General features: G+C 38.8%; 1 protein-coding gene across 1 annotated transcript in view; it reads left to right on the top strand.

Annotated features, from left to right (window-relative positions):
- FAM174B (family with sequence similarity 174 member B) overlaps positions 1 to 15,597 on the top strand; it is a 78,820-nt gene extending 63,223 nt beyond the window's left edge. Inside the window, exon 3 of the mRNA XM_073653301.1 lies at positions 7,186 to 15,597. Within this exon, the coding sequence (XP_073509402.1) occupies positions 7,186 to 7,189 (4 nt within the window). The 3' untranslated portion in view covers positions 7,190 to 15,597. The remainder of the gene's footprint in view (positions 1 to 7,185) is intronic.
- The last annotated feature ends 820 nt before the right edge of the window (positions 15,598 to 16,417 follow it).

The raw sequence follows: 16,417 nt of genomic DNA, 5'->3' as shown, positions 1-16,417 counted from the left end.
TATTGGGTGGAAAGCTTATCGTCCACGTCTAATTCATGGTTTATTGGAGGATGATCCAGACAGGCGGCTACAATTTAGTGAGATTATGCTTAATGAAATTGAAGAAAATCCAGTAATTTTAGATAACATTATGTGGAGTGATGAAGCTTCTTTCACATTCTCCGGCCATATTAACAGACATAATTGTATTTACTGGTGTAATGAGAACATGCATTTAACATTAGAGCAACAACTAAATGAGCCTGGTGTCAATGTTTGGGGTGGTATTTCAAGTTTTGGTGTTTTAGGACCAATATTTTTTGATGGAACAGTCACAGGAGAGAAGTATCTCGAAATTCTAATGAATCAAGTTGTTCCCCAGTTACAGCAACAGCCTAATTCAAATGACCTTTATTTCCAGCAAGATGGGGCCCCTCCACATTATTCAAGAGTAGTCTGCGAGTATCTTGATGAAACATTTCCTAATAAATGGATTGGCCGAAGAGGCCCACTTGATTGGCCGGCACGTTCACCAGACTTGACCAATGGATTTTTTCTTTTGGGGAGTACTCAAGGACAAAGTTCGTAGTCGAAAACCAAAAAGTGTCAATGATTTGAAAAATTACATAAGAGATGCATTTCAAGAAATTAATACCCAAAGAGACTTGTGCAAAAAAGTATGTTGAAGCGTAAGACGCAGACTTCAAAGCTGTGCAAATTGTAATGGAAAACAGTTTGAGCACCTGCGTTGATAAAATTTAAGGGCTTTTGCATTATTGTTTAAAATAAAATTTAATTGTCAATGTTATTCTTGTGTTAGTAAATATAATTTTATATATAAATCAAAATAAATGTTATTATTTTCTGTCCATCTACTTTTGGACCACCCTGTATATAGATAGATAGATAGAGTAGTGATGAGCGAGCATGCTCGTTACTCGAGATTTATTAGCATGCTCGGGTGTTTTCCGAGTATCTGCAGCGTGCTCGGGTGTTATGTTTGAGTCACGCTGTGTGCATGATTTGCAACTGTTTGACAGCTTTAATACATGTGAGGAATTCTTGTTTCTTAGGCATTCCTCACATGTATTAAAGCTGTCTGTCAAACAGTCACAAATTATGCTCACAAAGTGGCTAGTTTTTCTAACCATTCAACTTGTTGCACTGTGCTCTTTATTTTGGCTTTCCCAGGCCACTTTTGATAGGCTATGCTCATTACTATCTGTTTCTTCCCCTTATAGCCCTCTTTAAGGCTTCTATACACTTTGCAGAAGGTTAAGTTCAGATAGGACATAACTGTTAGGTGTGTGGCAGAGGTTTATCATTATTTCATTACATTTCTGACCACTTGAGCCATAGCTCTCTCAAATGTATATTTACAGTCTATATGTGGACGGGCTAATTGATTTTCTTTTATTTATCATCTATTATATGTTTTTAATTCTGCTAATAAATATTTGATTTTTTATGCATATTCCTATTTCTCTTCATTGTTTCTGAACTGTCATTTGAGATTCAGAACTGTGTTGATTTATTTAAATGCTCTCAAAAACATAAAATTGCTATGTGGTGATGTGTACCCTTTAGGCTGGGATCACACAACCGTCACTTAAACTCCAAGCACATCTGCGGCTTCATGGGCTCATCTACATTTTGGACGGGTGCAAAGCTTGCCTGCTATTTATATGGACCAGACTAGGACATGCTGCATTATTTTCTCACGGACCATCTGTCCGTATGAAAAAAATCACTCTTGTGCATCTTTATTATTGGGTCAGTGTGCTTTACGTTGAGTTAGTAAAGTATATCTGAGAGCATGTTCTCTTTAAAAATCTTTCATAACTTGTAGGGGGTTTTGAAATTTTTGCGAGAACACTTGGGAGGGAGACTGTTGGGACGTAATCAAGAATTACTTGTTTTCGTAAGCATCAGTAATCATCCTAATTTTTCAATTATTGCTTCAAGATGGCCTCAACTGGTGAGTGAAATATTGAGAATCTAGCCAAAGGAAAACAACTGTTTGTTTGGGTGGAGAAGGAGTGTGATGTATTGTGTAATATCGTGGAATACGTTCCAGAGTTTGTCTGTTGCATGTTGTTTATTCTATAGAAATGAGAATTTAAATGTTTTCTGACGTAGAAAAAATTGTATTGCAGAATTTAATTGCTTAAAACATCTTGTATTTCTCCTGCTATACTCTTAACGTTGTCCATAGACGTAGGTGTTATATTTCATGTTGATCCATAGAGGTCAAGGATTTGGCTTTCTAAACGTTTTTGTGGTTTTTTCTCTGTAGCGCTGCCTAGTTGACCTTTCCCCTGTACTCCTTATTGTAGTAATATGTAGCATAGTTGGATAAATATATGACCACTAGCTCACTTTTGTGGCTGACCTCCCAGAGGTTTATGGAAATTCTTAGTACTGATGACATAATCTCATTTCTTTGTACTATGAAATATGACACGATTCACGACAGTATAATTCATTCTCTGCTGAGAACTTCTCCATGGGATGTTCCTTTTTATTTGATTAGTTTACGGTTTATAGAGAATGTGTTAATAGAAGATATACAGTCCATTATTGAATGATTTTTGTTCCATCGGTTTATCTTGGCACTTGTCCATTTTTATTGACCTTCCTTTTGGGTTTCCCTTAAAAATTCAGAAGTATGTTTGGGTCACTAGTCAAAAAGGAAATTGCCCATAATATTCAAGCAGTAGTTTCTGATTCAGGATCCATACACTGCTGTAGTTGTCAAGCTGTCTTAAAGGGTTTCTTCACTACTAGGACAACCCCTTCTTGATCTTCACTGATAAAATAAAAAAGCTTATACTCCCCTTCCATGCTGGCGCCGTTCCAGTGGTGTTGGCGCTCACGGTAACGGGGTCCCCGTGTGGTTGTTGTGATCCGTGAGACAGGTGCCTAGTCAGCGTCATTGTCCTCACCTTCTGTCGAATTTAACATGAAGAGAAAGTCCGGGCTGCAGCTGATCTGACTTTTTTTTTCATGTTCAATTCGTACCAAGTCGGGGACAGTGACACCGACGCTGATTGGGCACCTGACTCACGTGTCACAAAAACCACGCGGTGACCCTGGGAGTGCGAGTGCCAACGGCGCTGGAACGGCGCTGGCATAGGAGGTGAGTATAAGTTTTTTTATTTTATTGGGACCAAGCATGGGATATAAGAAGGAGTTGTCAAAGTAATGGACAACTTCTTTAAATCCTTGTGGTACAAAGGTAATGAAAGTTGTACCACAACGATGAATGTAAATATTAATTTTCTTGATAAAATTTGGGGTTGTAATTAAATGGGATATGTGATTACTTGGTGTAGTGTTATTGACAATCCACTTCCATGTAGGTTCTTGAAAAGTTTCTCATTGGAATGACTATTCTGCTAATCAGGTTGAGAAAAGTAGAGTGGCAAGAAATGTCCATGTGGGTTCAGCAGCAGTTTGTGCGCTGATTGCATCCTATAGCTGCCATATGTTTATGCAAAATGTTTTACGTTGTAGCGCGGTTTGTAACTTCTACATCTGCTGCATGTTTCTCCTACGCATTCATTACTGTTAATTCTTACCGTACTAATTCTGCTTCAATAGCTATGATACTTGCCTACATATTGCTGTTTCTTCTGTTCTCAGAATATAGTTTGAAGCTGGAAACAAAATGACCAGTTCATAACAAATGTCTTTGTCTGCCTCATGTTTGGATACACACTTTTCATTAACCTCTTAAATCTGAACATTAAAGCGAATGCCTCGTGAAGCCAGCATGTATTGCAATACAAGGTCTATCTTGTGTAACACTAGAATCTGTGTCCCTCATGCCTTCATTACTGGGGCCATCCGCCTCTGTTCTATTTTCATCTTAAACGTCTGATGACCTATTGGGATGATTTGTTGCTCGTTTGCATGCTTGTCCTCCCCATAAAACAATCCACATGATGCTCAGTTTCTGGATTCTCTTTAGTTTTTAACCACTCCACCATATGTTCTGCTCAGGAGCTTGTTAAATCCTAGCCCACTATGCTGTTAAATGTTTTTGCCAACTAGTTTCCCATTTTAGAAATTACATAATGCACCCAAAAATAGATTGTCTGCTCTTGAATAGTGTCATCTTTTTTATTTCTTTTTTTGTTTTTATAATTATTTTTATGCTTTGTACTCAAACCATGTCCTGTATTGTTTGCACATAAGATCGCTGTACAATCCACAGAAACTTTTGCAAAACCAAACGTATATGATGAATAATGTTGTGTTTACCCCAGTAGCATTAGTGTTTGCAAACTGACATAAAATAATCCAGTCTTGTCTGTGTAACAAAAAAAAATGAACAATTTTAATTTTGTTCACTATCAACTAAGTAACTACAAGACCTCATTCAGATGAAGGGGAAATTCTTGCTGCAATCTCTATGTATAACAGAAACAGGCTTTGGGTTAATGTTAGCTGTAATTTCTTTTAGCCTTTAATGTTTACAGGTGTACCTTATTTAGCTGATGGCTTTTTTTCTGGTCCAGTCCCCCTTATTCTATGCTGCAAACAGGGTATAGATTGTCATGAATGGTCCCAAGATAAGAAATCTCAAACTTATGTTCTTCCTACACTGCGGGGCTCTACCATCTGTTACTCATCTTGGATTGTGATAGATTTTATGCTTTTTGGTCAGATGTCCATGTTTTTTTTCTCATAATATCACAATGAGACTGCATATATTAAAGAGAACTTAACACTTGATACATGTTGCCCGAGCCACAGGCCGCATGTATCAGACACTGGCTGTATGATCTCAGCCATGTATGTTTGACTTTGAAAAGCTGCGGCATTTCAGAGAAAAAATACTTTAATAGCTGTGGCCGAGACCACGCTGTAGACTAGTCGGCAGGCGGGTCCTGGCAGCTTCTCTCTGCCCACTGTCCTGGATTGACAGGTCTCTGCCTATACTGCAAACTCAAGCAGCATGAATCAGAGCCTGCCTGCACGGTTGCAGCTAGGTATATTTAACCTTGAATCATTCCGGCATTTTACAGAAAATATACTTGAGAAATCTGGCCGGGGACCATGGCAAGATCTCTACCTTTTCCCAGCGCTTCTGTGGGTGATTCCCAGGTATCATGCTATGAGAGAGACTTATAAATTAAAGGGAATCTGTCACCCGGTTATTGCTGCCCCATATGAAAGCAGCATGATGTAGGGGCAGAGTCTCTGATTCAAGCAATATATCACTTTTTGTGCTGCTTGCTGTAGTTTTGGTAAAATCCTTGTTTTATCTGCTGGAGAGCTACCAGTTTTCTGAAGGCTGAGCTATGTATGGCCACGCCCCCACCACTGATTGGCAGCTTTCTGCCTATGCACAGTGTACATAGCTGTCAATCAGTGGTGGGGACGGGCTAATAAAGCATTTATGAATATGGAGGACTACATGGCAGCAGGCTTACTAGTTCTCAAGTGATAATCTCCTGCTGATAAAAGTGTTATATCAAAACTACAGAAAGTAGCCAAGTAAGTGACACATCACTGAAATTGAGAGCCTCTGCCTCTAAGCCATACTGCTCTCAGATTAGATGGTAATAATCTGGTGACCGATTCCATTTCATATAATAAAGCGAAAGATCAAGAAGTATTGATCTAAGCAAGAGAGGGATACTGTTTTGCAAAAAAGAAAAAAACTTGTCTACTAGATGTGATAGATTGACTCACTCGGCTGCTCAGAGAGGTAGTCACAGGAACGCTTTCCGTTTCCGTTTTCAATTGGTTTATTAAAAACATACTACATAAACCACTCCAAAATTAGGTAAACATACATGGCCCTTCTGGTAAAAGGGGAAAAACAAAATAGCATACAGTACAGTCTGTTTGGCTGCAGGGTTTGCCTGCTCAAGGAAAAAAAAAACAAGGTTCAGCTCTCTTTTAACACTAGCACAGCTCTGGAGATCTCATCTCCAGACACACCAAACACTGAATGAGTCTAAAGGCTACACATTTACCTTCTGTACCACACCCTGGGAAGGAGATATGATGAACAGCCTCCCATCCAACTCTTCAGCTGTTCACAAAAACCCAGCCCTTATTATGGCCAATGAACCCCTCTCAGCACATAATATACTGGAACATACTTCCGGGTTCATATCACTGAGGCTAACATCCTCAGTGACACATATCTTACCTACAGTATTTTACCAGTGACCTTCTCACATAGGAGACATTTTTGTTTATTTTTCAAAAACTGTGAAAAGAAACATTGTTTATCTAAAGCAATCATGTGAATGAGTTATATTGAAAAAGTTTTCTATGCAAACTACTCTTGTTCTTCTTCCTGTTCTGTAGCTTGGGATGATCCCAAATTCTCAGATATTGGTATGAGAACCCAAAATATAATTTGTTTAAATTACACAATTTTGTTTCAATTGACTAGAACTGCATATCTGTAAAATGTGGACTTCTTATTCAGAAGAGTTATAATATGCAGTTTGTGAAATATGATCCTTAGTTATGGAAAAGTTGAATGGAGGGTCTGTAAACTATAAAACATGGTGCTCTCCTGAAGTACTTTTGTAGAGGGGAAGGGACACATTCACAACCACAATGTATGATCCAGTCTGTCCCAAAAGAGCTTTGGCCTACGTTGTACTAGGTCTCTGCAGAGTCCATTCTGAATAAAGCTTCAGTTGAGCTTATATGCTGGTGTTCTAGTCATTCTCTAATGGATGGCTGAAAATTAACGCTCTATGTACTAGCCTTTCTTTAGCATTCCCTTAGAGTGACTAGGGGGTGCCCCTGACTTCTGCCCCATTCAGATAGAGACCTGCAGAGCCCAATTCTTTGATCTTGGAATCTGTGTGAGTTCCAGCAGTCAGACATCATCAATCAGAAAGTTGTCGAGTATCTGTATATCACCTATCATATCATACCTGTGTATCAACTTTAAAACTTTGTGCAAGGTAAAGGTATTCTTTTTTTTTTCAGTCCGTTTCTGATGACAGTACTAAGAAGACTTCCTCCTTGATATTTTGGTATAAAATGTAGGTTCTTCTTTCAAGCTTGAGTTATCCTTTTCACAAGAATTTTCCTTTGTATCTCTCTTTGTGTTACTTGTGAAATGTCATTGTTGTCCATCAACCACATTCTGAATAATTAACACACAATTTCTAGTTACATAATTTATTACATTTCTTCTCCTTTTTGATCCTTTTCTCATGGCAGGTAAGAACGTTTGATCTACCGTCATCTGGACACAATTCTAGTGAAGCCAAAAGTCTGAAGTGGAATTTGGAAATTTTTGTCATGGAAAAAAAAGATGAAAATGATTTCTTCACGCACCGTCATCTGCAAAGAAATGACATGGATTAATGAGTTTCTCCTTACGCTAACAGCCCATATTTATGTACCTGAAGACTTCAGAAATGGGGAAAGAAGTGTGGACTACCTTTCAACTGGATTATTCCTTTTCAATCTTAGGAGGGGGTACTTTTTGTCTGATAATAGATATTTTTATAGTACATGCCAAAGACCTGCTGCCATAAGACCTTACACAAAACCATAATTACTGGAAACATTCCACTGGTAAAGCAAAATCTGTATCCTTTTGAGGTAACGCTTGAATTTTCTTTTTCCAGTAAAGTCCATATAATATCAAAAAAAATTTGAGCACATTTTATGATATTTACTACCAGCTCCTGCGATCTTCTAAACAAGAGGAGATATTATCCAGATGATGACACCATTTTTATAGTGAGGTTTGAGGAATTATGCTGTTTACCGGGATACAACTTAAATACTCCAATGACATTTTCAGAAATTGGGACAGCCCTATTTCTATCTGGACCCCTCCTTTTCGTCAGTGTTGGCAATATTTCAGCGTGCCTTGGCGACACATAGGTGCTATACCTATTCTAAAAGTGGCAGATGTGTTCGATATGATTTCCACCAGTCTGTATGCACATAATTGCTCATACCATGTCGCTGCGTAGAGTACATAGACATTTTCTAACCCTTTATTGTGGCTCCATTCAAAGTGAATTTTTTTTTTGTCTTTATCACCAACCAAGAATGGAAAATCATGTGTATGAAATGATCATCTCCAATATCCTGTTATATCAGTGTGTTGCTGCCAGTGGTGGCTTTTGTTTTTTGGAGGTGTTTTTTTTTTTTTAGATTTTTATTGTAATCTGTTTAGAACAGAAATTTGGGACAAAACCTTTGTGATTGAAAAGATATATAGGATAGGGGGCGAAATACTTTCCAGGATAGGTCACTATGCTGTATATGAAATAATAATTCTCATTAATATATTTGAATATTTTCTATGTTAAGTATATAGTATGTAATATATATCTGTTGTCTATGAATAAGAAACTAAATCATGTTTGACAAAGTCAATGTCCCAAGTGGTGAAAAACTACTGCATGGATGCAAAGGCAGCAGTGGCTTTTAAGAGTGGGAGAATTGACTACTAAACTTTAAGGGGGTGTCCCACAATTACAACTTATCACTTGGGTCTTAATGAGGTAGCTGAGTACAGCAGTCAGCTGATTTCATCAGTCCTAAGACAATGAGTGGAGAAGCAGCACATTGTCACCACTGTTCCAGCACAATGGAGGGGCACGAGACTCAGTCTCGTGATTGGTGACTGTATCGATGAGCATTCTGTGGTTATGTAATTAGTTGTAATTGTGCGTGAGCCCCTTTTAAAAGATATTGACAACTTTCAGGCCATATTTTTTGTTTATTTAAATTCATGTATTTTGGGTTAAAAATCATTTTTGCAATTGGGTTTCATTAAAAATGTAGCACTGTTTGCCTTCCGTCGCCTCTATTTTGGTCTGTCTATTGGCTGCAGAATGAGTTATTTAAAAATCTGTAAATTCTATTCTGACGGAAGAGTTTATAACTCTTTTATCTGTCTTATGAGTTTCATTGTGATAACGTATGAGCACCGACTACATCAGAGTTGAGCTGAACTTTGTGGTCATAAATTAACTGAGAGGAGCTCAGGAAAAAAGACAGATAGCTTACAAGTTCAGAACAGGCTGACTAATGGATTTTTAGTTCACTCATTCTGATACAACAAAAGACATGCAAAATAGAAGCTGTAGAAGGTAAATGGTGCAAACTGCTTAAAGAGATTGTCCACTACTTAAGCATTGATGCCTATCCTTAGGCTGGAAATACTCACTTGCATAGCTTGCCGTCTTCTGATAGTGGCCGGCCCAGGGTATTGCACATCCGTCTCCTATTGATTTGAATAGGAGGCGGATGTGCCAGTACCAAGCCTCGGCCACTATCAGCAGACAGCCAGCTCTGCAAGTGAGTATTTCCGGCCGCCGCTCACACCGGTAACAGCTGATCGGCGAGGGTGCCGGGTGTCGAACTCCAAACGATCAGACGTTGATGACCTATCCTAAGGTTAGGTGATCATTGCTAATGCAGTGGACAACCTCTTTAAAGGAACACTCAAATGAAGATTTTGTTTTAATAAATCTATGTATATGTGTATGTGTTGATAATATGTAGTGTGTTTGTGTTAATATAGGCAGCACGGTAGCTCAATTGTTAGTACTATTGCTTTGCATCGCTGTGACCCTGGGTTCAGATCCCACGAAGGACAACTCAGTAAGGAGTTTGTATGTTCTCCCATGTTTGCATGGGTTCATTTTGGTTTCCTCCTACACTCCAAAGACATACTAATAAGGAATTTAGATTGTGAGCCCCATCGGGGATAATGATGATGTCAGTAAAGCACTGTGGAATCAATATAAATGAGTAAAATAAATAAATATGTTCACCTACTGCCGTCTTCTGCAGTATCCAGCTCCATTCCTCTCCTCTTCTCAGTGACGTCACCACTCTCATGACCCGTAAGTCTATTTTACAATGTAAGTCTATGGAGTGTCAGAACGAGGCTCCATAGAGTTACATTATAAGAGACTTCCGGCTCATGTGTAGAGCATAGAGTGAGCTGGGTAGTCTGAAGAGCGGTGACGTCACTCAGGAGAGGAGCGGAAAGGCCCTGGATCCCAGACAAGATGGTGGTAGTTGAGTATATTAACACACACACATTACACACCTTCCACATAAACACAGATTTAGTAAAAAACAAGAAAAATCTTCATGGGTTGTTTCTTTAATGAAACATCATTTTTAGCCCTAAATACTTTAATTTAAGTGGAAAAAATGTGCCTTGTGGTATCCATATCTGTTAAATAAAATTCTGTACGGTATACGAGCGTAATTAAGATGTATAGGACGCAATGCTTTACATATAAGCCGCAGCAAATATAGATAATACAATGCGAGGTAAGATTTTCTAAGATAACCAGTGTTTCATAGGAAGCAGATGTTACTCTTCCAGGTAGTTGGACCTGATTCTTGACACTACACATTTTGAACCTAACAATTATTCAGGGTTATGTCAACCTTCACAGACATTTTTTTGTTCTTGTGTATCTATAATGAGTAGTAGACTACTAAAAATAGTAAAAGGCTAATTCAAACCACGTGTAACCGGACCCTGCCGTCATACTCTCCTCCATCTTTTCTTTACTTCTTACCAACCTACGTTACATGCTGTAGAATTGAATCAGTAGGGGACAGGCGGTCAATGTGAGTTTGTAGTCTGTTACCGTGGAGACATATACTTTGGCAGAGAAGCTGCAGATGCATAAACAGTATATGTGACTTTTAACTAAAAGGTTTTTTTTTTTTCAAAAATACATGGGAATTGGTTAAGAAAATGGACCTTACTTTTGATTTATCCATAACTCGTTGTTGTAATGTCAATGGTTATATTTCATAGGCTGACGATCATTTTATTACAGGGCAGAAGTCTTTCCACGTGTGTATGTTCATCAGGAAGGCAGTATTTTGTCAGTAATCTGCGGCACTCACGAGCTGCACATCTGTGAAGGGGCTTGTCCACCTTCAGATGACTTACTGATGTGTAACTTTAAACTGCATGCATTGATTTAATCTCCTCGCTTCCTCCTGTGCTTTTATGTAGGTATTCAAATAAAAATACACAGGACACATAGAAAAAAAAATCAAGCAGTAGAGTTAGTGAAATGGCTTCTCAGAGATTTCCACAGACTGCAGCCTAAACTCATAGCTTTAACAATACATGTTTTAATGAGATAAGCTCTGGCCTCCTATGGGATTGCACCAGGCTCCATGCCATATTTTTACATTTATATTTGCATGTGGTGGCTGTGTGCCCACTATGCGTTTTTTAAGCGTTTCCGCAGCGGCAATTCGACTGCAGAAACGCTTAAAAAACGCTTGGTAGAAGGTCTGCAATGTTCCCCAATGATGCGGAAAAATCTGCAGCACTACCAATTATTTTGTGTAATCGCGGCGTTTTCGCCGCCATTCACTTGCATTGAATCGCTTAATATCTGCATGACTACATGTGCACATGCGGATATTAAGCGATTCAATGTGCGGATGGTACCCGGGTCTGGAGAAGCGGAGACTCTCATCCAGCTCCAGGTACCACAGTACCTGTAAAAAAAAAAGAATTAAAATAAAAAATATACATTATACTCACCTTCTGATGGCCCCCGGTCTCCATAGCGATGCGTCCTGGCTCCCCGGCTGCTCGCGATGGTCTAAAAGGACCTGACTTGACGTCATTTAGTCATGTGACGGGTCACGCGACCGCTGACGTCGGCGGTGGCGTGACCTGTCACATGACTAAATGACGTCATGGCAGGTCCTTTTCCACAACCGCGAGACACCGGGAAGACCGGATGCACCGGAGAAGGAGACCTGGGGCCATCGGAAGGTGAGTATATGTTTTTTTTTTTAATTTTTTTACCATTTTTATTCTCTTTTTTAACTAACTTGGTCACACTATATAAAATCCATGGCTGTTGCATGGATTTATATAGTGTGACCAAGTTGTCAAGCACTTTTCCAAGTGTTTCTAAAATCGCTTGGAAAGCGCTTGACAACCCACATGCGAAATCGCATGATCATAACGCTTCACATCCGCATGTCCCTGGCAGGAAAAACGCATGTAAAATCCGCATGCGTTTTTTCTTCCAGGGAGATGCAGAAACACTCAGGAAAAATCCGGAGCATTTCTGCATCGTGGGCACATAGCCTAAGGCTATGTTCACACGTGTGTTTGCTGCATTTTTTTCTGCAGGCAAAACCTGTTCTCTTGGCAGTAAACAAGCTGCTTACAAAAAGCAGATTTTGCTGGATTTTTTGCTGCATTTTTCAGGATCCCAAAGTTCAGCTTTGCTTCCACCACGGAAGCATGAACACAGGTCACCAATGCAAGACATATGTGAAACCATAAAACCATTTTTTGAAAAGTGGCAAACGTGATCAAATTAATTAGTGGAAAAAGATTTTTATGTCTGAAAAAATAGTGACTATTCTGAACAAAAACGTTAGAGTTCATGAAAAAATACACAATTACAAATGTAACAGCGGGGGGGGGGGTGAATTGGTCGGGAATGGCTTACTTAAAGGGGTTTTCCCCACGAACAAAAGTTCATTTTAATAATTGTCTGTGTCTGACCGTGTACAGCTCCTGGGCAGGGGAGGAAGCAAAAGACAATACAGACATTACAGCAGGGGATTCATTTTGTGAGTTAAAACATTTCACTGCCTCACAAAATGAATCCTCTGTGATCCCGTGCTGTAATATCTGTATACTCTTTTGCTTCCTCCCCTGCCCAGGAGCTGTGGTGTGTTTCATACAAGGTCAGACACACAATTTTTAAAATGATCTTTTGTTCATGGGAAAACCCTTTTAAGACATTGACAGAGAATTGAGTTTGTAGGACACTGTTTACTTTCACACTTGGGTCGGCCCAGGCTTTGTTCAATTTCACACCTTGGCAGGCCAATGTTTACTTCTCTTACACATCAGTAATTTAAGTAAACTTTACTAATCCCAACTGCCATGGACACCAAGACATTATGGTTTAAACTTGGGAAAATCACAAAAATAAATGGGTTTCACATACTGCTGTTTCTGCTTTTTTTTTTCACTAAAAACGCAGCTAATCCAATACCTGTGTTTTTTTCTGCGTTTTTGCACTTACCCATTGCTTTCCATGGGTGAAAAAAGGCTGAAAGAAGTGACGTGCTGCAGTTTGCAAAAACGCAGCAGTTTTCCATATCAGTCAGGAAAAAAAAACAAACAATGGATGTGCATGAGATTTCTGAAATCTCATAGACTTTGCTGGTAATGTAAAACGCAGCTTAAAATTTGCATAAAATACACAGCAAAAATGCAACATGTGAACGTAGCATAATGTTAGTGCCGTGTAACTCTATCATATTAAGATGCTGACTTCTTGATCTTCTCGGCCTTAGCCTTCCTTATACCATTATAGTTTGTAAGATCAAGGGATTATTTATCCTGAATGATGAAGCCATACAGACCAGTCACTGATAGATCAGGAAGAGGAAAAATCCAGACAGTTCAAAATGACATTCTGCTTTATCTGATATTCTACTTGTCAGAAAACATCAAATGAGGGCTGCAATCTGGTAACCATCCATACTGGTGGAGGAAAGCATTTCAGCTGGATTTTTATTGTTCTCATGTAATGTTCAGTAACCTTTCATCTATGTGGCTTCTGCGTAGACTGATCCATGACCCTCATATATCTTACCTGGGAAGACGTCTGTATTTCAGATGTGAATTCTGTTTTGCCAAATGCTCACTGCCTGAGTAAAAGGAAATTCATTTAGACATTTTCACAATGCAAAATGTTAATACTCTCAGATAAGGATCTAAATTAACCGTAATGATGGACGATTATTAACTATTAATACAATTCTTTACTTTCCGAGAGTTGGAGAAATTTATAAAAATGGGCTATAGACATACAGGAATAATATATAACAATATCATTGAAGCACATGGCCTTGAAAGTTAAGCGAATATTATTCTTTTTGCACTATTACAATACTACTCTATATTGTTGTCTCACCATAAGAGCTTTATATTTTATGAAACCGGATGATTTCCATAAATTATGTTTTGGTCTATTTAGGTGGCAGAATGACAGAACTTAATGCCGGTAAACGGAGTCGCCTTGCTACCTTTATGAGTCTGCCACAAGCAAGTCACAAAAATCTGGATTCAACTTTTTGCAACTTGCTTGTCGCATGTAGACGAACTTGGCGGCACTCTGTACTTTGTAGATTATCTTGTATCAATAATTTACCTTAATTATATTTTTTTCCAATGGTATTTGCCTTAAAATATGAAAGGAAAGCAAGTCTTAAAATTCTGTTCTTCTGGAGTCAGAAAGCCCTTTGAACATCTTGACACTAATGGTTCTCTTCCCTCAGTATACTTAGTTGTATTAATATGGATTGGTTAATAAGGTAGCTCAGTAATGCGTGAAATGTGTCATTAATGTAAATGTATGCAATGATTGTGAGCTTTGTAGCCTGTGGGTGTTGGTATGTATGAGGTGATAGATCTAGGACATAATATAAGTATGAGGTGATGTATAATTCTATGGCCCCTGATTTCTCACGACTGACGCTGTTCATGCTGGTTTTTTGAGGGGCATGCTGTAAGGAGAGGCAAACATCTATTAATGAATCGGGAGCGTTGGACAAGTGGCTGCTCCTTGCCATAAATCCAACTCCAGTCCCTGCTGAAGTACGATTTGTGCCTAGCAAACGCTGCCACTTGTCGCCAACCCAGCCCCGCCTAATTTATCAGAGTTGGGCAAAAATGGCGTGAGAATGTCCAAAGTCGCAAAACTGTAGTTCAGCGTCAAGTTGCGCCAACATTTTTCAAAACCTTTTACGCCAAAAGCTTTGAGGAATCGGGCCCAATGTGTGTATGTATACATGTATATGGAATTCATAGTTATGGCTCCACTTCATGCACATCTCCACATCTATTTCTAGGCGGTTCAGTCTGATGTATGTATAGAACAAGTGGTAGAGTACTGATTATCACTTAACGTGGCCGGAAATGTGTCACTTGAAGCCCAATGGGTCCGTACTGACTGTGCAATGCTTTTAGAGCCTCCATGAGGCACTGTACTCGGGAAGGAGTGTGCCACTATAATATATACACACTTTGCTACTTATTCTATGTGAAAGCCTCCATATGTTTATAATTGGAGGCACATTGTCAGAGATATGTAGAATACAGATATATGTGGCTTGTGCCTCTACAGATTAAGCTGCGCGGCTATGGGATCATAATGTGGGTCTAACAAAGCTTGGATTCATCTAATATGTGTACGGGGTCCATGCTAAAATATTATTTCGAAAAAAGTGGAGTCTACATAGCTCTCATGTCACCCTTAGATTGAGCAATTTTGGTGTCATTTCTCAACTTTTTTTTGACAGTGATGAACATTAATAATAACTGATAAATCTGCACTATAAAGTGTTATGGTTAGAATTCGAGTCGTAGAAGCCAGCGGTCTACAATTGCGTTCAACGCAAGTCACACAAGATAGATTTGCTTAAAATGACTGTTTGTTGAACTACAGTGAAGCCGAGTTGACTCTGATCCCACCAAATTTAATCTGATGGGAAGACACTTAAAGGGGTATTCCCATCTCTTAGATACTATCTAAATATGTAGTAGGTATAATAATAGCAAATTTCTCCAATTAAATCTGTAGTATAGTTCTTCTGATTAGCTGTGTAGCTTACCTCATGTACTGGGCATTGCAGTAGCTTAGATATCCATGGTTATGACCACTAACTGTCACTATATGAGTGGTTGTAACCATAGATACATAAGCTACTACAATGCCCTGCACATAGTGTAAGTGACATAGCAAATCAGAAGAACTATACTACTTTTCTAATTGGTGGTATTTGCTAATATTGCTGTTACACCTTCTACATATTGAGATAGGATCTTGGAGATGGGAATACCCCTTTAAATTACAAAAAAAGTTGTGATGCTTTTCTGCCACTCTTGGTTTGTCTACGTTTTTTTTTTCTTTTTTCCCATGTCAGGTAAACAAACAATATAACTATAATGCATACAGGCTACAACTGAACTTGGCTCGCAGTAGTTGACCTAGTAACCCTGTTTTTAATTCTTTTTGAATTTATCACTAATTGATTGCAGACTCTTTTAACCCCCTTTAGCACACATCCCGTGGACTATGTTCCAGGAAAGAGTTAACCGTCGGGATAATGTGCTTCCTCTCTGGGAAGTGTGTGACACTGCCAAATATCCACAAGGATGTGATTGTAATTCTTTCTGTTTGCTGCTATGTGATCTGTGTTGTCTTACTCTTCGTTTTTGCATGTTCCACTTTGTGTGGTTGTAGGGAAAAACAAGCTAAAAATAGAGTACAAGCACTTTGTCATTCCTTTTTGATTAGCTATTTAATGACTGCAAGACCTCATCTGTGCTTTAATTACCAGTTCATTTAGGCAAATGAAGCAAGCTGGCTGCAGACTTCCTGTGCGCTTTGTATTG

The sequence above is a fragment of the Phyllobates terribilis genome, unplaced genomic scaffold (assembly GCF_046119375.1).
Source record: "Phyllobates terribilis strain yellow unplaced genomic scaffold, ASM4611937v1 Scaffold_11__3_contigs__length_659146591, whole genome shotgun sequence".
NCBI classification, from domain to species: Eukaryota; Metazoa; Chordata; class Amphibia; order Anura; family Dendrobatidae; genus Phyllobates; species Phyllobates terribilis.
The sequence above is the reverse complement of the archived record's forward strand: the minus strand, read 5'-3'. Positions and strand labels throughout refer to the sequence as shown.